We start from the raw sequence: 21,844 nt of genomic DNA, 5'->3' as shown, positions 1-21,844 counted from the left end.
GACAAATATTATCATTTAAATTTATTAAATGAATATATATGCTAGGATATAAGTGTGACTGAGTTGGTGAATTAGTAATACAATTATGTTCTCTGTTAATGATTGCATGTTTAAATTGGCTTTCCACAGAGACTAGTATCCAGGAACAGGCTAGAGTTAGTCACTGGCACTTTTTTAGGAGGTTAAAAGAAAAGTTGATACATTTTAATTAAGAATTATGTTCTTTATTTGAAAATTTAGATTATCTTTTTATTTTCTAACAGAGGTTAAAAAAAGCATGTATTAAATGGAAATAAGTCCAAAGGCAGTATTTTTTAATCTTTTACATCTATAGCCTGAAAAACCACCTTTAAGCCACGTAAAAATATTTGATTGACTTGGGCTCTTCATTAAATGAAATGACTGACTTACTACTAATTATCCTTCTGGGGCATCGAAGAAACTCAATATTCCCATTTGTGGAGATCAGTGGTTCCTTACCAATAGAGCAAAAGAAGGGTAGTTCTTCAGGGTAGATCAGAGTCTTTGGTAAGAAGCATGGGGAAGGACATTGTAAAAAATTTATTTGGATTATCCTTGTTTGGCTTTAAAAATCATTTTATTGGGGGCTTGTATAACTCTTATCACAATCCATACATCAGTTGAATCAGGAATGTTTGTATATATGTTGCCCTGATTCTTTCCTAGACCTTGTTTGGCTTTTAATCATAATGCTATTACATTTTTCATTGGCATTTAATTCATATAACACACAATTCATTAGCTCTCTCATTTAGAAGAATTGTGCAACCATCAACACAATCAATTTAAAAACATTTTCTCCTTTTTTGTAGTTATTGTACTTAGTTTTCCATTTCCTCTCAAACTCTCTTGACATATTCCTAGGTAAGTATTATAGCGATACCATCTCTTTGATTTTATACACAGATTAGTATATGAATTTCATACACAGAAATGCCATTAGAAATCACCCCAAGAAACAAACAAGCCATCCACAATGACAAACTCAAACCTAGAAATCCTCAGTTGAAAAGCAAGCAACAAATATTACAAACTAGAACAAATTACAAATGCATCCAAAGGATGATCAATGATAAAGTGTTTCGTTTTAAGCTCTCTGCGTCTGCCATAGTTCAGGTGAAATGCTCTCTGTTTGAGAGCAAGGCTGTTCGCATCCTTGCAGTATGGACAGAGGGGATTTTCCTGAAGCTTAGCTCACACGAGGACTCTGCAAATGGAGTTTGGACTTCCACTGCATCCATACCCCTCAGCCACTGGGTGTTCACATAACGCTGTTTTAAAAATTTTTTATTTAAGGATTCCATTAAGAGATATAAGAGCCCTGTGACAGTGCTTGAATCACATTAGAGCTTTGGATGCAAATGTGAAACTGATGAATACCCATTTCAGGTATTTTTGTTGCTGTGAGTTCATAGTTTGCCTAAGAGGCAAGATCAGTCTTTTCAGTTAGAATAGTTTCAAGAGAATGAAAAAGAAATAGATGTCCACTGAAGTGTGTTCATTTAAAAAAAAAACACATTAAGGATAAAGTAAATGGGGAATTGATAATGTATATAATTTAGAACTCAACTCTTTGAGTGTGTTTTATTTTCAAGCTAAACACTCTGCTTTAGTTAAATTTTTGAAAATATTAAGAACTAAAATTTTCAAATGGTGAATCAAAGAATGTAGTGATCAAAAATGGGAGAAATAATTTAAATGCTTATCTAAAATGTGGTAAGATGTTTTACACAACTTTAATGGATTACAAGGTCTTATGGAAAACATTGTTCCACATGGCAAACAAATGCAATGGGTTTATTCAAACAAGCTTTTGGCAAGAATATTATGAATTTTGTAATCGCTGGGCAGCCAATGACACGCAAGGATGAGGCTAGTTAATAATCTACACCTACTGGTTGGAGAAGTATATTAGTGCTAATTTCTCCCTATCCATTTTACCTTTCCCCTTCTCTCTAATCCCACAGCCTTTGGCAAAATGAAGTGGGTAACCTTTATTTCCCTTCTCTTTCTCTTCAGCTCTGCTTCTTCCAGGGGCTTGTTTCGGCGAGATGCACGTAAGCATTCTCTATTTTCTACTATTCAACTTTAATTTTACTTTTGTAATAAAATAAACTTTTAGTAGATGATGCCTAATTGCAGAATTAGCATGTCTTTTTAGGTGGTGATGATATTTTTCTTTGGTGAAACTTGAGGCAGTTTTGTCTTATTAATATATTTTTAAAATTCCGTTAAAATGGTACTGAGGAAATTGGTTTAGTAATGATCATTTCCTTTGACACATGTAGGACCTGCAATTATAGCAAATTAAGCCTTAGAGGACAGCGTTGGAAATGGAATTCAGAAGCCCAAATCCATACTGTGAACATACTTTAAAAAATAATCTAGATCTATGTTTTTAATCTTATAACTAGAACTTGCATTTATATTTATTTTCTCCTCAGCCCGTCTTTTCAGTAACTTCTAACAGATACTTTAAGACCACTGGTGCTTGCTGAAGTGTGAATATGGAAGTATAACAATGTGATGATTTTTCAAATAATATCATTGTTGATGAAATAATTATTCATTTGAGAGGGAGATGAAATAGTTCACTATCATTATAAAATTTTCTGTAGAGATCAGAGACTGGAGCGAGTAAATCAGTCTAAAGTAAAGTAACAAAAAGTAGCCGCATATGCAGTCAGGCTTTTCAGTGTTTAAATCAAGTTTATGTATCTTTCTTCCTTTGTTTCATACTTCTGCCCACAGACAAGAGTGAGATCGCTCATCGCTACAAGGATTTGGGAGAAGAGTTTTTCAAAGGCCTGTAAGTTAAACTAGTGAGGAGTCAAATGTAATGCCACCGAGCTCAAGCCTTGGGGAAATAATCTATATCAGTTCTATCCAACATGGTAGTCATTGGTCCCAAGTGCCCAGTGAGCACATTAAATGTGGCAAAGGGAACTAGGGAACAAAATTCATAATTTAACTTAATTGACATTTAATTTATATTACTCCACGGTTCTCAATTGGGTCGTGGTACTCTATTGGACAGTGCAGCTTTGTAGTTCACATGTAACCTGCAGGATGGAAGTAGGTCTATACAGAGTTCCCTTGTCAGATTAATTACAAACCCCCCTGTGCATACTAAATAACACCAAATCTTTTCAGAGAATATGTTAACAGTTAAAAATTCTAGCAATATTGAGAATTCCTTATTCTTAAAACTTGATGCTCTCCCATAGTCTAATTAAATGAGGTGTGTGTGATTTTATTTCTTGCCTTCAGTACTTCATAGGTGCAATGTAAACCTTCAGTCTTCATCGGGACACCCAGTTAGGGTATCCCTTGCTGGATATCTCTATGGGTGTGCTCTGTTGCTGTGCATGCACATGCATTTAAACATGATAGAAACACAGCCTTCTTTGCCTGGAAGTCACACATGCCTGGTTAGTCTTTAGATAATTGCTGTTATAAATGTTTTTTTAAATTTTAATTTTTATAAAATAGTAAGCAAGATGTATGAATTATACAACGTATACAGATAGATGATTTGTCCATGAGCACAGCCACCTGCTCTACATTGATGTCGTATTGTGGTCTACATGTGCTGACTCTGTCCTTTGTTTCAGATTGCTGATTACCTTTTCTCAGTACCTCCAGAAGTGCCCATATGAAGAACATGTGAGATTAGTAACCGAAGTAACTGACTTTGCAAAAACATGTGTTGCTGACGAGTCAGCTGAAAACTGTGGCAAGTCGCTTGTAAGTATGTTCTGATGTAGGTCATCCTGGGTTTAGAAAAGGGAAACAGCTCTCCTTAATTTTCTCAATTATCCTGAAATGGCAAATGAAAAGAAGGCGCCCTGGTGCTGCAGTGGGCTCTGCGCTCAACTGCTAACCCTACGTAACACTGAAAACTCAGCAAACACAGGGAGCCGACTGCAATGATTGACGCATTAAGCACAACTCCCCACAGGGGAATTAACAACGTAAAAATGAGTGAAAGCAGGCAGCGAATGGTGTAAGATAAGAAAATCATACTAATTTATATTTTATCAAGGGTTCTTGGGGATGGGAGGGTGGGAGAGGAAGGGAGAGGAAAGAGGAGCTGATACCAAGGGCTCAAGTGGAAGGAAAATGTTTTGAAAATGAGGATGGCAACATATGTACAGATGAGTTTCATACAACTGATGTATGGATTGCTATGAGCTGTAACAGCCCCCTATAGAACGATTTATTTAAACAAGATTTTAAAAATACAAATAGGTATCGACAGATCAACCATTGCTACTTCTCTGTAGAGTAGCTGCATCGTGGCTCTACCATAGCTTTTAAGACTTTTATTTATTGATACCTCACCCAAAATAAACAGTGTTTATAAATGGAAATTGTCATTTGTTAAAAATCAATTAAAAAATTAATATAGGTATCTATTCCGAGAGGCTTACAGAGATAGCAAACGGTGCGGCTTTGATCTTGAGAAAGATCTCAAGTGATGTCTGGGCTAGTGTTGTTACTTATAAATTAATAGTGTAAATATACATTCCTTGGTTCAAGGATGTTCACATTTTTACACGCCATCAAAAAGCAAGGTTCACTCATTTGGAAAACTTTGAACTTTTGATATTTCCAAATTGTTCTTCAGTAGGAGGAGAGATTAATTTTTTTCTCATCACTCAATTTATGCATTTCTACTTCGTACCATTTCTTAATGAATATTTGAATTTTCTCTTCTCTTATTTCTCTCTCTATCTCTTCCTCAAAGAAGAAACTCCTCTGAAATTCTACACTGTCCTGGTTGTAAGCATGAATTAAACTAATGAAGTGAATGAATATCACCTAGAAGAGTGTATGTTTCCTGGGGTTGCAACTACTTTACTAATACAAATTGCTGAGGGAATAAATAATTTATTGAATGAAATAGACTCTAAAGTAAATATATCTAGAATCAATAAAATAAATATTGCTATTGAAGAACTCAATCAATAAATAGTAGATTGTGTTACTCTAAAATGTTGAATAATCCCACATCAAGTTCACAGCTGCTGAGTTGACTCTGATGTATAAGAGGCCCGAAGGATAGACTAGATGTGCTTCAGAGGGTTTCCCAGGTTTCATCTTACTATCAGCAGACAGCTACCTTTCCCCCTGAGCTACTGGTACGTGTGAGCCTCTAACCTGTTAGTAGAGCACCGCGTGCCTTCCCAGGGCACCTCAGTGACCCTCAGTTTTGAATAGCATCTATTGAGTGACTAGCGTCTCCAAAAGGAACAGGCTCAATGTGAAGCTATCTGAGCAGCTTTCTCTCTCCCACGAATCACCTGCTACCTAGAAGTCTGCCTTCCTGAAGGCTTCTTTGGATGACTGCTGAGACTTGCGCCTTAGTTGGGGTTAGATGTAAAGTCACACGCAGTAAAGGCACTGACACCAGTCTTTTGGCCTGATGTTTTGTTCCCTCCAGGCCGCAGCGTGACAGCTGATTCTTCTGAACACGACACACAGACAGTTCAAGCACAGGGAACCCTCTAGGTTGGGCCGGGGGATGGATGGTGTGGATCATTTTATGATTTGCTAACAAAGCCTTCTCTATTGTCTTAAGGATTTTGTACCTTGTGTTGAATAGAAAGAAGCTAAGTAGTGCCTTATTTCCTTCTCTTCTTTCAGCATACTCTTTTTGGAGATAAATTGTGTACAATTGCATCTCTCCGTGACACATACGGTGAATTGGCTGACTGTTGTGAGAAACAAGAACCTGAGCGAAATGACTGTTTCTTGAAACACAAAGAAGAGAACCCACCTCTCCCTCCAATCGAGCGGCCCACTGCTGATGTTCTGTGCACCGCCTTTCACGATGATGAGCACAGGTTTTTTGGAAAGTAAGTTAACCCAAGTGCACGCTTCAAAGTAAACAGTATTCAATAAACCTACTGATCAAGTCTTTGGATAACAATTACCACCACAGAAATGTTTCGACAGAAATGCTTGGATGCTTTTGTTGAGAGTCCATTTTCAAAAGAAGGAATATTTACTGCCACCCAATTCTACACAACAAAACAATTGGACCAAATGTCTTTAAGAGTCCTTTGAAACAGGGTATATATTCTTTGAACATATTTGAGATTGGCATTTCTCAAAATATGCTCAGCAGTAACAATGAATTTAATTTTATTAATATTTCACTCACAAACAGTAAAAAGACACCCTTAGTATTCATATACGAACAAGTTAAATAATAAGAATTTTTACCTAAAAATTATGACTATTTTACTCATCTTTTGATTTTTGGGGTGCTACTTCTCTTTTTCTAGACACAGTTTTAATAGAAAATGACTTCCTGTCTTCCTTTGAAAACTTTAGATACTTATATGAAGTTGGCAGAAGATTTCCTTTCTTCTATGCCCCAGAGCTCCTCTACTTTAGCGGTGAATACAAAAAAGCCCTGACTGAATGCTGCCAAGTTGCCGATAAAGCTGCCTGCCTGACACCAAAGGTATTTTCCTGAAGAGCCATAGATGAGGTTCCTAATCATATCTCAGCCGTCAGCTGTTTTAGGACTAGATTTAGGGGAGCTAGCCTCTGGTACAGACTTCCCAGTCACGGTCAAGAGTGTGTTCTCCTCTTTCCTCCCCATTGGCCCCTCCAAAGATATTTCACCTCTTTTGAAGACCTCTCTCTGACTTCCTCAGAGGGTCCTTTAAAGAGTGTGTGGAAACCTCTATCATCTTTTAGTCCCACTTTCCCCCTGAATTTTTGAAGGCCCCTCCAATCTATCTAAACATCCCACAACTTTTTACGGTGCAGGTCGCTGTTGTGAGACACAGACATTTAATTGTCAAACTGCACAGTCAAGAAGCAAACGTTCATGAGGTTGTTGTTGCTGTTGGGAGAGGAATTCACACTGGAGGGTTTTACTGCATCTCAAAGCCCGGGTTCATTTGTTTTTCTTTCTCATTTTACAGTGATAACCTTTATTCTTTTTTCCCCAAGGGAGTTTCTTTTCTTTTTCTAAACAATTTTATAACTGTCGATTAAGTAGGCATTGCATTTCAGGTCATCAATTTTATGTTCACCAATTTAAACTGCCCATCAACCCCCTCAACTATTTGGCCTAGCACCCCTGCTAGGGGTTTTCTTGATGGCACCAGGGTTAATGGATGACGGGGTGAAATGATTTATAGGCAGAATTAGGAGTTAACTTCTCTGGTAGGTTTGTCTCTTCTCGTCTCTCATGTTCTTTCCCTTTGTCCATGGCAGCGCCTCCATGCCACTTCTCAACTACCTAGGGGCTCCCACACTCCCCAGACAGATTTGTTCTCTGCCCGTATTGCGCATAGTTACCATTCATGAGCATTTAAGATGCAGAAGTAAATTCTCTCTTTACAATTTAATTGGCATGGCATCGGAGTTTATGAAGAGACGTTTCATGTGAAACTTTGCCTTTCTAATTCTCCAATGTTCGATTTCCACAGCTTGATGCTCTGAAAGAAAATGTACTGACTTCCTCTGCCAGACAGAGACTGAGGTGTGCCAGCCTTGAAAAATTCGGAACCCGGGCTTTCAAAGCATGGTAAATCATGTTTATTTAGCTTGCATCTTTAGAGCAATTAGCATAATGATTGTTCTATTGACAACACTTTACACTGTCCACAGTACACTCAGGGCTTTCTTGAATTAATACAACTGCAAGTTTGACTATCAGTGAAACTTTGTCACCAATCTTGTTTTCCCTAAGTAGTCAAAATATTTAGATAGTACAATGAACTTTTGTCCTTCATTAAAAAGATGCAGTTAATCAACCTTCCATTTTACTAATAAGTACTGGGCTTCTTATTCTAAATTTTCAGTTTTTTTATAGCGTTATAACCAGTATGTTTTAAAAATTTATTTAAACCAGCCTTAGCCATCCTGAAATTATCTGAAAATCTCCCCTTTTTCCTTTGTGGTCCTACTCATTTAATTCAAACACTGACTGAACTAAAGTTACTTTTCGTTGTCTCATAGTTTCATTTCTTCCCTTAATATCTTACCCTTTGCTTTTCAACTACTTACCTATTCTGGGAGATTTAAAAATATCTGAGCCAGGAAATTAGTAACACTCCCATTTGCCATGTGTTAGCCAACACTGAATCAACATGGACAGGAGATGAAATGAAGATAAGAGGAGACATTACAGGTTTTTTGGAAATCATCAACTAAACTTCCTCTTCTTGACATCTGTACCATGAACACCAACACCACTAGCCAAGTCAACAAATAAACAGTCTGACCATGAAATGATGTTTAGTTACACAATAGTTTTGCTTTGGATGTGGGAAGCAGTAGGGGGAATCCCTTTTTTTAGACTTCGATGACTTTGCAATGATTTGGAGCGATGATGATATGCACTTTTTACATCTTGTCATAGAGCTTAGAGGCTCTGCTGGAAAAATTTCTTGGCGAAAACATATTCAGCTTTTATTACTTTAAAAATACTTAATTGAATTAACTTTTATTACACCACAATTTTGTGAAATTTATAATATTTCTTTCTTCAAGTCATTTACGAGGAGCCTGGTGGCATAGTGGTTAAGTGTTGGGTTGCTAACCACGAGATCAGCAGTTCAAAACCACCAGCCACTCTTCGGAGCAAAGTTGGGGCTGCCTACTCCTACAAAGAGTTATAGTCTCAGAATCCAGAATCCTCTTGATTGTAGTGAACTTTTTAGCTGAGTTAGAGACTTTTACAAGGTCTTTATTGTCTAAAATGAAAGGGGATTCGAGTCTATATGGTCCTTTCCAGTTTATAAAAGACTTTAATATGCATGATCTAATTTAATTCTCACATCAGTGTTACTGTGACTACAGAAGTTAATTCTCAGAGAGGCTAATCTACTTTCCTAGAATCACATGGATAATAAGTGAGGATGCCTGGATTTAACATTAGATCTGGGCTTCAAACTATTGCCTCTTGTAGAGTTCCTCTTTAAATGTATCGTTTTTGAATTGGCACAACTTTGAAAGCCCAAGGCAATAGTTGTAGTCTGCATATGTGGAGTTGAAAAAAATCATAACTGGCTGCTGGCAACTAACAACCAACAACAGACATCTACCTACTGTACACAGTCTTACTATAGATAATTCTTCCCTCAGGAATAAAGATAATTTGGTTCATAACTAGCATTAAAATAGGAAATAATGAATTTTGCAGTGTATTTCCAGAAGTTAGGTGGCTTGAATTGCATGTTAATAATCCATTTGATGGTGTGCATGTTTTCAGGAATGTAGCTCGTCTAAGCCAGAGGTTTCCGAAGGCTGACTTTCCAGAGATTTCTAAACTAGTGACAGGTGTTACCAAGATCCACACGGAATGCTGCCATGGAGACCTGCTGGAGTGTGCTGATGACAGGGTGAGGACATGTCAGAATGCTCTTTGGTTCTTTACTCACTTATGGTGATAGAATGGATCCTTTCAGCTGCGTGGAGACAGCTATCAGGGAGATTGTGTTCGGTGTTCTTTTCTGCTCTAGCTCACACATTTACTGTTTGTGGTCCTTCCCCCACCCCCAAGCTGTTACGGTTCTTGTGTTCCATCAATGGATTCCAACCTTAGCAATCCTATACTAGGACTGTAGAATTGCCCAATGGGGTTTCCAATGCTGCAAATCATTTTTAAAGTGGATTCCCACAATTTTTCTCTCTGGAGCAGCTGGTTGACCAACCTTAGCCTTTCCAGTTAGCAATTAGTACTTACCTACTGTACTAATGGAACTACTTAAAACATTTTTTAACCTACTTATTCAATGTAGTTGGAGGGTGGGTGATGAAAGGAGCATGCTCAGCTAAGTACTGGAGGTTTGAGTCCATCCAAAGGCATTTTCAAAGAAAAGTATGGTGATATAACTTAAAAAATATAATTAAAAAAATCAATCACTGAAAGCCCCATGGAACACAGGTGTAGTGACACACATGAATTACTCTTATGCGAGTTTATAAACCTTTCAAATGACCTGTTTGATTCATCACTGATTAGTAACCTCTCTCAGTCATATTTTAGCTGAGAGAAGGGACAAACCCCTCAACATGAAGGAGGGCAAGAATAGAGGTAGATTCCCCTAGAGATTGTTTTGGGGAGTAGATGGGGTTGGAGAAGGGTGAATAGTTTAGGAAAACTTTGGAAGGTGTACACAAGCACGTACATAAGGCACATGGACATTTTTCATCAACTCGTTTGCAGGCGGATCTGGCCAAGTACACATGTGACCATCAGGAAAGCATCTCCAGTAAGCTAAAGGCCTGCTGTGATAAGCCTGTGCTTGAGAAATCCCATTGCATCGCCGAGCTCGAGAATGATGATATTCCTGACGACCTCACCCCGATGGCTGCTGATTTCGTGGAGGACAAGGAGGTGTGCAAAAACTATGACGAGGCCAAGGATATCTTCCTGGGCACGTAAGTGGACAAGGGATGATCTGACAAGAGAAGGCTCTGTGGAGGTGCTCCCATTTTCATGTATCCCGACGCTCCCTTTCCCTCTTCCTGGCCAGGCTTTACAGGTTACATTTCCATCATATCAGCGTTTCGCCAACTATCATAAGGCAACACACGCTCACTACAAAAACCAATACAGAAGAGTATAAAGAGTCAACGAAAGTTCTTCCAGTTATTCCTGCTGCCCCCTCTTTGCTCCTTAGGGATTTTTCTGGAGCGATCTTCCCAGAAACATTTTGCTGATATGTAAATATATAGGTTATTCATTCATTTGATAAGTTATTGAAAGGGCATTTCCTGAATACCTACAATGCACACGTTTGTGTATATCCATATATGGACAGATATGTAATGACAGGTAACAAAGAACTATTAAAAAAAAAGACCTGGAACCTGCCATCAGGTATTTTAAATTCAAACAAAACTTCAGTGACAGGGAAAGGCTATGCACTTCAAGGACAATATAAAAGCTTATCACATAGGTGATAAAGTCAGGAAATTTGATTTTCTGCATTTACATTATGGTATTAACTTTGTATTAAATATGTTTCATAAAATGATACACTATAAAATTTCATAGAGAATACTTAAAAAATGAAGACTATTTACTCTCTCTCTCTGTCTTCTGAACATCAATATCCAGAATTCACTGAGTGAATAAGGGCGTACATATTTAATTGAGACCCGTTGTGAGGTACAGTCAAATCAAACAAGTATTCATTATAAGATTAGACATAATTTATCAAACATTTCCTATGTTCCAGTGTGTTTTATGTAGATTATGTCATTTAATTCTCACAACAATCTTCTTTATGAAATAAAAAGAGAACCCAAACAAAATAACCCATTGCCATTGATTTAATTCCAATTATTGGCCACTTCATAAAGGGTTTGTAAGGTTTGAAAATATTTCCAGCCATAGATAGCCACATCTTTCTCCTCTGCTTCAACTCATGGGTTTGAACCACTGACCTTGCAGTTGGCAGTCTAACGCTTCCTGACAGACATAGATAACATTATTGTTCTCACTCTACAGAAGGGAAAAGTAAGATTCCACGAGGTTTAACAAGTTGCGTGAAGTGACATACAACCAAAATGTGAACTCAGACAGTTTTAATATCAGAATGTCTAGTCCTCTACTTACCCTTCTATACTGCTTTCGGAAGTAATTAAATATCAGCCTTTGGATTGAGAATTAATCTCTAAGTTTGTTGTGGATTTAACTCACGCTATTGCATTTTTATCGCATGCAGGTTTTTGTATGAATATTCAAGAAGGCATCCTGATTATGCTACGATGTTGCTAATGAGACTTGCCAAGTTCTACGAAGCCAAACTGGAGAAGTGCTGTGCCACGGCCGATCCTCACACGTGCTATGGCAACGTGGTAGGTTGCTTGCAAGAAAACTAAATCTGGCTCTTGGGCTAATGATTCCAGTCATGACCAAGGAAGACAGGGCAGTGATGCACAGTGAAATCTATAAAAATTTAGTGCTTTTCCTGATATGGTTTTCAATTCTGTGCTCTTAAACTTATTGAAAGTAAAACCAAAACCAACCCTTAAGAAAAATGATGAATAAAACCCCGAAAAGAAAGCTCCAAAGAGAGCAATCTCCCAAACTACAAACTCTTGAGCAAGATTTCTGTTCTGTTTTCACAGTCCCAAGATCAGATACACACAAAGTAAATTTAAGTGTTCATTACAGTAACTTGAACTCAGATAGCACGAAGGTAATTTTGTTTCCAAAACTTAGTAAAGTACCAGAATTAATATCTTAAAGGAAAGTTGGAGAAACTCCGCCTTTCTTTTTGAGAAAGTTTAGGCATGGGTTTTCAGGAATTTACAGAAGGAGAGCACAGCAGTTGTGGAGGATGATCAGGTCCCCTACAAACCCATCCAAGGAGCAGTCAGTGATTCATGGTCAGCAGTTTCAACCCAGCAGCTCCTCCGTGGGAGAAGGGAAGTGTTCTGTTCCCATGAACATTTGAGGACTTGGAAACCCAAAGAAGCAGTTGTGCTTGGGCTGAGAGGCTCCCACTAGGTCAGAGTTGACTCCACGGTAGTGTGCTTGTTGTTGCTTCAGACAAACATATCTGCTGCTTTCCCTACCACGCTGATTAAGAGGAAAATAATTCTTTCCTCTACTCGGATCTGTATATGCCAGCCACCACACATGTACTGATTACTGATCGCCAAGTCCAAATCTGTAGTCTCCATAATTTTAAGATCTCACTGGAGAGCTGGCCTAAAAATAATAATACTAGTAATCATAAATGACTGAGATTGTATTGTTTGCTACCAAATCAAACCAAAATAAATCCACTGCCTTTGAGTTGATGCCAACTCATCGTGACCCTATAGGGAAAAGTAGTATCATCCTACAGGGTTTCCAAAGCTATCAATCTTTATGGAAGCCGACTGTCACACCTTAACTTCACTGGGAACCTGATGGGTTCATATCGATGACCTGATAAGTAGCCAATTGCTCACCACGGTGCCACCAAGGCTTCTTCATGATGGGCCAGGTGCTATTTTAATTTCTTCAGTTCCATTTATTAATCATAGCATTCTGTGATGGGAGCACCATAGTCATCCATTTTTGATATATGAGGTTTCTGAAGCTTGGAGATCTTTGTCAAACCTACACAACTGGAAAATGAGTCAGATGATCTGACTCAAATGGCAATGTGAACTCCAGAACGTGGACAGTGTTTGTAAGCACTCACACTCACAGTCCCAGCACTTAAAATAAAGAGCTTGAATAGAATGTGATGGATTTGACATCAATGTCTGTTTGAGGTAGCACTGGTTGGGAAAGGAGACCTGGTGGTATAATGGTTGAAGCAGTGGACTGCTAACCTCAAGGTCAATACCTCCAAGCCTCCAGCTGCTCTGTGGGAGAGAGGAAAGACTGTCTGTTCCCTGTAAGATTTACAGTCTCATAAACCCTAAGGAGAAGTTTGGCTCAGCCCTACAGGGTCTCTATGGGTTGGAATCAACTCTGGGTTGACTTGGCCTGACTTGGTATTGGTTGAAAGGGAGGAAGATCTTATTCTGCTTAGAGTGTGAAATGTGACCTGCATCTCATCCTAGCAGAATCTAATACATTTAATTATTCTATGTTTCAGATGGAGGAAATGAAACCTCTTATTGAGGAGCCCCAGAAGGTAGTCAAAGAAAACTGTGAAATTTTTGGCAAAATTGGAGAGTATGACTTCCAAAATCAGTAAGTAATTTTGTATTTTGGCTAATCTTGATGTATTCCAGCCATTGAAAAATTACTAGATCCCTGGGTCCCAAGTGCCTACATGGTAATTGTCTACTAATTGGAAGATTGGTGGTTCAAATCCATCTAGCAGTTGAATAAAGGCTCATAATAAGTTTCAGTAACAATTAAAGCTAAGAAAATCTTAAGGAGTTACAGATACTCTGTAACACAAGTGAGTGCCTTGAGTCAGAATTGATTTGATAGCAAAAAGCTTTTTGTGTCTTTTTTCAATGTGAATACTTAACATAGACATCTCAATCATTGAATATACTATATGTATATTCCTAATCAATCCTTATCCAGAAACACAAATATACACAAGGGCTAGAGAGAGAGCAGTTGGTGTGATTGAGAAATCTGCACTGGTATGAAGTTGGTGCGTAGTTTACAGATAATTTGAAGACCTTACCAAGTCAAGCACAGTAGTAGGAATAGTTGTAGCAGCCGCTGCCAACATTGAGAAGTAACATATGGGTTCAAGAATAAAATTTGACAACATTTATTTAGATATGTTTGTGAATACCTTCTTCATAATGGCTATTTGACAGGAGGACATATTTAGGGAATACATAATATAGCCTTGGAGGATGAACATTCTGTTTTTCTCTACAATGTCCTTTTGTAGTAGTGTCAGAGACAGACTGGCCTGATGGACCAAGGTCTCAACCTGAGAGTTTGATTTATGGAAGTGAAATAAGGAAGTAACACACCATTGTTAGATGTATCCTATGTAGTATACATGTTGGCACTTTTCAGGGTGCTAATAGGACCATAGTGTGAACAAAAAGTGTTTTTCAAAGAGTAGATTGCCCTCACACAATGGCTTTCAATGATGAAGGAGATTCTTTTTTCTTTAAAATATTAATAAATCTTTTTTATTGGGGCTCATACAACTCTTATAATAATCCATACATACATCAATTGAGTAAAGCAACTTTATACATTCATTGCCCTTGTCGTTCTCAAAATTCGCCTTCCACATGGGTTCCTGGAATCAGCTCGTTTTCCTTTTTTCCCTTCCCCTCCCCCCATGCTCCCCCTCCTGTGTACCCTTAATAGTTTACAAATAATTATATCCATTATCTCTTAATTCCCTTTTCCCACAACTTTTTTTAGCCTCCTCTGAAACAACTACTGCTTGTTGGACACAGTGCTAGGTAAAAGGAGTACTTTTATTTAAATTTTTTAAAACAATTTATTGGGGCTCATACAATTCTTATCACAGTTCATACATATACATACATGAATTGTATAAAGCACATCTGTACAGTCTTTGCCCTAATCATTTTTTCTCTTTTCTTTTTTTACATTTTATTAGGGACTCATACAACTCTTATCACAATCAATACATATACATACATCAATTGTATAAAGCACATCCATACATTCCCTGCCCCAATCGTTCTCAAAGCATTTGCTCTCCACTCAAGCGCTTTGCATCAGGCCCTCTTTTTCCCCCCTCCCTCCCCGCTCCCCCCTCCCTCATGTGCCCTTGGTAATTTATACATCGTTATTTTGTCATATCTTGCCCTATCCGGAGTCTCCCTTCACTTTTATTTAATTTAATACCTATTGAGTCAAGTATACTTTCCCCCATCTTTTAAAAAATTAAAAAAAATCATTTTATTGGGGGTTCTTATAACAATCCACACCATTATATCAAACTCATTTGTGCATATGTTGTTATCATCATTTAAAAAACATTTTCTTTCTCTTGAACTCTTGGTATCAGCTCCTCTCTTGTACGACCCTCCCCCACCCTCCCACCCTCATGGACCTCTGATAAATTATAAATGATTATTATTTTCATATCTTACACAGTCTGCTGTCTCCCTTTGCCCACTTTTCTATTGTTTGTACCCCTTGGGGCTAATATGCTGATTATTATAATTGGTTCCCTATTTCTTCCCCATCTCCCCGCACCTTCCTTCTACCCTCATGGTATCACTACTCACATTCCTGTTCCTAAGGGGGTTTTCCTCTCCTGGATTCTGGGTGTTGAGAGCTCTCATCTGTACTAGTGTACATGCTCCAGGTTAGCAGGATTTGTAAGGACGAACTTGGGTTATGATAGTGGGAGGGAGGAAGCCTTAAAAAAACCAAAGGAATGTGGTATGTTCCGTCGGGGCTATGCTGCACCCATAGGTGCTATTCTACACCCTGACTGACTCGTTCCTTCTTTTTGACCCTTCCCTGAGGGGATATCCAGTTGTCTACAGATGGGCTATGGGTCTCCACTCAGACCCCTATCATTTGTAGCAATATATCTGTTTGTTTGGATCTTCTAATGCCTGATACCTGACCCAGTCCACACCTCGTGATCGCACAGGCTGGTGTGCTTCTTCCATGTGGGCTTTGCTGCTACCCTGCTAGATGGCCGCTTGTTTAACTTCAAGCTTTTAAGACCCCAGATGCTCTATCTTCTAATAGCCAGATTCCATCAGCTTCTGAACACATTTGGTTATGCACGCATTTTGTCTTCAGTGATTGTGTCATTCCCCATGTTATATATAAGAACATTCATTCCTATAGTTCAAGTTCAGAGACATGTTAATATTTAATAGGCTTCCAATAGGTAGTTATGAAAGCAAAGAAACAATGAATAAGTATGTTACTAACATGAAATTCTGGTAGAAGGTAAATATATATATTTTTCCAGATTATGTGAGACAGGTGGAATTCAAAGCTAGAACTACTGAATTGCTCAGGACAAGGTATTTCTATACTGCTACCTGACACTTGAAAATGGAGATGAAATTAGAACTGGAAAATAAGATATTCCTAGTTGATTTTAGCTCTTTGTTGTTGTTTTTTGCTTGAGGTACTATTTTTTTTGACTTGGCTGAAACCACACGGTCTGTTTTGTCACAGGCTCATAGTTCGCTACACCAGGAAAGTGCCGCAAGTGTCAACGCCAACGATCGTGGAGATCTCAAGAAGCCTGGGAAGGGTGGGCACCAAGTGCTGCCCACTTGTTGAAGCACAGAGAATGCCATGTGTAGAGGACTATGTGAGTCTTTACAACTATCATCTAGTTAATAGTGATGAACTTTACGTGCTGGCTTCCAAAGAAGGGGTAAACTAAAGTGTGTCTGTATGTGACTTTAAGAGCTGCCAGGATTCACTTGCCTGTTTATGTTCTCCTACCCACTAAAGCAGTGATTTAGTGATCCCAAAGAAGGTAAATTGTTTGCGAGGGGGGGGAGGGCGTGGGCGGCGGCTTCAGTTTTAATACTTAACAATCTCATATCTTTCTACATTTTTTCACTTTCATTGGTGTCTTCCTTCCCTAAGGCAACCATCTCAGGATTCACTCAGTTTGTTTTTAACAAGTGTTTTCTCAAGTGTTTTGCTCTTCAAATGCTGATGTGCTTAGAAGAGAAAGTACTTTCAAAAGTCCCTTCTTGTTCATTTAAAAAAATCATTTTATTGGGGCCTCATGTGTCGAGCACATTTGTACATTCGTTACCCTCACCATTCTCAAAACATTTGCTCTCCACCTAAGCCCATGGAACCAGCTCCTCATTTTTACCCCTTCCTCTCTACTCCTCCCTCCCTCATGAACCCTTGACATTTTATAAATTATTATTTTGTCCCATATTACACTGTCCGATGTCTCACTTCACCCACTCTTCTGTTGTCCATCCCCTAGTGAGGAGGTTATATCTAGATCTCTGTAATTGGTTCCCCATATCCACCCCACCGTCCTTCCAGCCTCCCAGTATCGCCAGTCTCAGCACTATCTCTGAAGAGATCATCGGCCCTGGATTCCCTGTGTTTCCAGTTCCTATCTGTACCAGTGTACATCCTCTGGTCTAGCCAGATTTGTAAGGTAGAATTGGGATCATTTCCAAAAGTGGGGGGGGAGGAAGCATGTAGGAACTCGAGGAAAGTTGTATGTTTCATCGTTGCTACACTGCACCCTGACTGGCTCGTCTCTCCTTGCAGTCTTGAAGATAAGTCACGGCCTCAATAACCCTGAATTCAATGGTGCTAGTTTAAACACAACACTTATGTGACCCATTGGTAAGAAGGCGTTCATTGAAACACTTCCAGCTACGGCTTTTTAAAAACTCCCACTCTTCCTCTGCTTATCCTTTAGCTGGCTGTGGTTCTGAACCAGCTTTGTGTGCAGCACGAGAAAACACCAGTGAGCGAAAGGGTTACCAAATGCTGCTCAGAGTCCTTGGTGGACAGGCGGCCATGCTTCTCAGCTCTTGAGGCCGATGAAACATATGTTCCCAAAGAATTCAGCCCTGAAACATTCACCTTCCACGCCGAATTGTGCACACTGCCAGATGATCAGAAGCAAATCAAGAAACAATCGTGAGTGTGTTTTTATTGCGTGCTATCTCAGTCTGGTTAATGAGAAAGGTCAACTGAAATGTGCCACTTTTCAGAATTAGTAACTGTGTAACACAGAGAAACGTATTAAGTACTGACTCCATAGAACTGGTAAAAGTATTAAGAGCAAAATGGACAGCCTTTACAATTCTCTTAGCAGAATACTGGCTTACCGATTATGCAGAATAGTCTTTTATTTTCTTAGCAGAAAACTATGGCTAAAGAGCCACAGTAGAATAATATCTCAGCCAGATGCATGATAAAGAGTTAATAAATAAACTGACACGTTTGTGTAGATAGAAATTTAGTTAGTTTTCGGACATGAATGGAAATTTTGAGTTTGTGCTTAAAATGCGGAATCTACAGGCGGGGCAAATCCTCCAGATGTGTTACTGGCAACACCATGAGGGATTAGAGTGGCATGAGATGTAGCAAAAGATAATTCCTCTCATCCACAGGGGGCCCTGGTCATGCCTTAAGTGTAGCAAGTCTTAGGCACATCACTGCAAACCTTTGATGGTGTTGTCTCTGTAGATGCCAATGGTAGAGAAGCTCCTGTTCCCAAAGTCCTTTGTCTTTTTTATTGTGCTTAAGTAGTTCATGGTTTGTGTTTTGATATTTGAGAATATGTACAACAAAATATGTACCAATCCAATAGTATATGTTCTGCAGTGACATTGATTATATTCTTCAAGTCGTGCAAACACTCCCACCCTCTCATTCGGAGTCATTTCAGCTGTAGACATAAGCGCATGGCCCTCTAAGGTCCTAGGTAATCAATCAAGCAGCTGTTATCATTTGACCCCTAAGAGATACATGAAAATGGCCTCATGCTTAACGAAGACAGTTTTTATTAGATAAGCTAAACTTGTGCTTGATTTCTAAGACGTCAGGGGATATTTTTTGCTTAAGATTTAAAGATCTAGCACAGCAATAGTTTTTGGTGCATACAAGTTTTGATAGGCTTATTTCCTGCTGTCTCTGCATTATTACACATGAATGGATCAAATTTCAAAGATGGAATATAAAGATTCTCAACTGATAGACTTTAAAAATGAACTATGAGACAATAAAGCTATTAAAGGATTATTTTAAACTCTTAAAAACTATCCTGATTAATAGGATGTAAATTCCAGAATCCGGGTAATGTATACTTGTAAATATATAGTCCTTTTCAGAGTTTCCAGGCAAGTAATACTCCTTTTCTGTTTTTATATCTTTGACACCACATAGGATGCTGAGAAATTTACATTAGTGATCTCATCCACAGTCCCTCTAGCCCTATGAAGATAGGTTTTACTATTCTCAGCATCCAGATGAAAAGAATATTGAGCCTTAAATGGCACGTTTGTGCCTCCAAACCAGAGTTGTCTATGTTCAAGGCTGAAAAATCTTAAATAATAACAGCAGTACCCTCCTCATCACCTTCCTCTTTCTTTATCGGAGCACCCCGCTATCTCTTCCTTTGTTCTAACACAGTGTGCTTGCCGAGCTGGTAAAACACAAGCCCAAGGCCACAGATGAACAACTGAAAAAAGTGACCGGAGACTTCACCGTTATGGTGGCGAAGTGCTGTCTGGCTGAGGACAAGGAGGCCTGCTTTGGGGAGGAGGTACTGACATGGCCATCACTGTGATAATTTAATTTCCATGGTTAATCAGGTTAGGGCTTGAAACAAACAAACCTAACCCTCTAAATGTCACGGAGTTGATTCTGACTTAGAGCAACCAGGCTCGACAGAGCTGCGCACAGGGTTTCCAAAGCAAACCCCCTTATGGGAGTAGAGAGCCTCATCTTTCTCCTGCGGAGCTCTCAGTGGTTCACACTGCTGACCTTGCTGTTAGCTGTCCAACATGTGGGTTGGACTAGGGTTCGTTTGCCTAAAGGTCACTCTATGCATATATGGTAAGAATATTTTTCTACATAGAATTGCCTCCAAAACAATCTTCAGTATTAAAAATGTTTTTTATATGCTGCTCTCATGTAGCATATTATTAAACAATTGTCCTGTCCTGGCTCTAAAATGAAGAGGGTTATGAATATAAGTAAAAACATTTGTAAGGGCTGAAGATCTGAAATCTTTTATTAGAAATAACAATGAACAAAACCTTTCATTTCTTTAGTCATTTTCGTGGGAAAATGCTTTATGATTGAATTTGTGATTAAACTTGGCAGCTTCATTTCAGAGATTAGTGAACGAAGGAGGAAGTTTATATTTTAATGTCTGAACTATTTTCATATTTTCCCACATGGATGGAGGGTAATTTTTATACCTTTTGGACAATGAGTGTCAGCGAGCTCTCTTCAAAGGCCTTTAATATGAAATTGGAGTTAAAGGACATGATGCATGTGAAAGTATTTTACCATCACCAGTGTGTAGGTAAATGTTAATTTGCACCCTAATAGCAATGCCACTATTTCCCTGACATCTGCCATTTCTTTCTACTCAGGGCCCCAAACTGGTTAAGGAAGCTCAAGATGCCTTGGCTTAAAAACAACAGCTACACGCATCTCAGGTACCTATACTTCAGATGTTTTAAAAATAACTCATCATAATTCCTATTGTCAAAATAGTGAAAATTGATGAACTATTTGCCAAGAGTCACATAGACCAACCCCTTAAGTGTTATATAAACTTATTTAATTCTCTAAAGAGTAGCATATCTTGGGTATATTCTTATTCCCATTGTACAGGAGGAAATGAAGACACACATTAGTCAAGTAATTTGCACAAGAGTCACCTGGACAGTAAAGAGGTCAAGGCAGAGTTCAAAGTGAACTGCATTGACACTAGAGCATGAGCTCACCCCTGTGAACTCTTACCCAGATGACAAATAGCACTGAGTCGTCCCAGTAAGTGGTGTCTCTGCAGTGTGAAACTGGCAGTAGGAGACTGGACCTTAGGAAAGTGTATTTTTATAAGTGAAAACCAATCGAATAGTGATGATTGCTCATGGTACAGTCTGATAGCTCAATAGAAAACTCATTTTATTGATGAACACAAAGGGTCTTTCTTATATAGACTTCCATAGTAGTGAATAATCGGTAACTGAATGTCCAGTGTATCACTTTACAGAATGTTAATACATATTCTCTTCTACGACACTTTAAAACATTGATATTTGAAAATAAATATGTTTATCATTTGATCATAATGTTTTTAAAAATAATAAAAATATAGGTTTGAATTTCTTTTTAAAAGTGAAATTGTCCAAGTACATATTTTTAGCAGAGTTATTTTCCAAACCCTGTGATGTGTTCTTCTTCACTAGGTTTTACGTAATCTTCACCCATATGATAATGCACTCAATGTGATGCAATCAGGGCAAAAGCAAATACTTCTATCTCTACACATGTTGTCATTTCAAACCATGATGTTTGTGTCCTGTTACTGTTGTTGAGTTGGTTCCAGCATGGGGATTTGAGAGACAGAGTAGAACTGCCCTGCAGAGCGTCCTGGGAAGTCATTGGGTTGGGAGGAGATTCCCTGGGGTTTGTATTTTTTCTCCTCATGGGGCCACCTTGGTTCAAACCGCACACCTTTTGTTTAGCAGCCAAATGTTTCACAATTGTCCTCCTGTTTTAACCTCTAAATAGGAATATATATGTATACACACACACACACACACGTATACACCCATACACACACCCATAATTTTTTTCTTGAAGGAGCAACTTTGAGAAGAGACTTTCTTAGTTTTAATTAACTTTGGTAACAGATATTTATTTTCTTAATTGATTGATTAATTAATTAATCAA

General features: G+C 38.5%; 1 protein-coding gene across 1 annotated transcript; it reads left to right on the top strand.

The window, feature by feature from the left end:
• Window positions 1–1,999: 1,999 nt before the first annotated feature.
• Window positions 2,000–20,577, top strand: LOC142443622 (albumin-like). Its single transcript, XM_075544932.1, has 14 exons — window positions 2,000–2,078; window positions 2,773–2,830; window positions 3,636–3,768; window positions 5,671–5,882; window positions 6,364–6,496; window positions 7,476–7,573; window positions 9,263–9,392; window positions 10,220–10,434; window positions 11,727–11,859; window positions 13,602–13,699; window positions 16,613–16,751; window positions 17,844–18,067; window positions 19,565–19,697; window positions 20,536–20,577. Exons 1-14 carry the CDS (start codon window positions 2,000–2,002, stop codon window positions 20,575–20,577), a joined length of 1,827 nt encoding a protein of 608 aa, XP_075401047.1.
• The last annotated feature ends 1,267 nt before the right edge of the window (window positions 20,578–21,844 follow it).

Source organism: Tenrec ecaudatus, chromosome 3 (genome assembly GCF_050624435.1).
Source record: "Tenrec ecaudatus isolate mTenEca1 chromosome 3, mTenEca1.hap1, whole genome shotgun sequence".
Taxonomy (NCBI): Eukaryota; Metazoa; Chordata; class Mammalia; order Afrosoricida; family Tenrecidae; genus Tenrec; species Tenrec ecaudatus.
The sequence above is the reverse complement of the archived record's forward strand: the minus strand, read 5'-3'. Positions and strand labels throughout refer to the sequence as shown.

Excerpts from the sequence above, each read along its gene's own strand:
- LOC142443622 (XM_075544932.1), top strand. The coding sequence starts at position 2,000 with ATGAAGTGGGTAACCTTTATTTCCCTTCTCTTTCTCTTCAGCTCTGCT. Across the intron at positions 11,860-13,601 it reads ACACGTGCTATGGCAACGTG|ATGGAGGAAATGAAACCTCT; the intron begins GTAGGTTGCTTG and ends TCTATGTTTCAG. Across the intron at positions 13,700-16,612 it reads GAGTATGACTTCCAAAATCA|GCTCATAGTTCGCTACACCA; the intron begins GTAAGTAATTTT and ends GTTTTGTCACAG.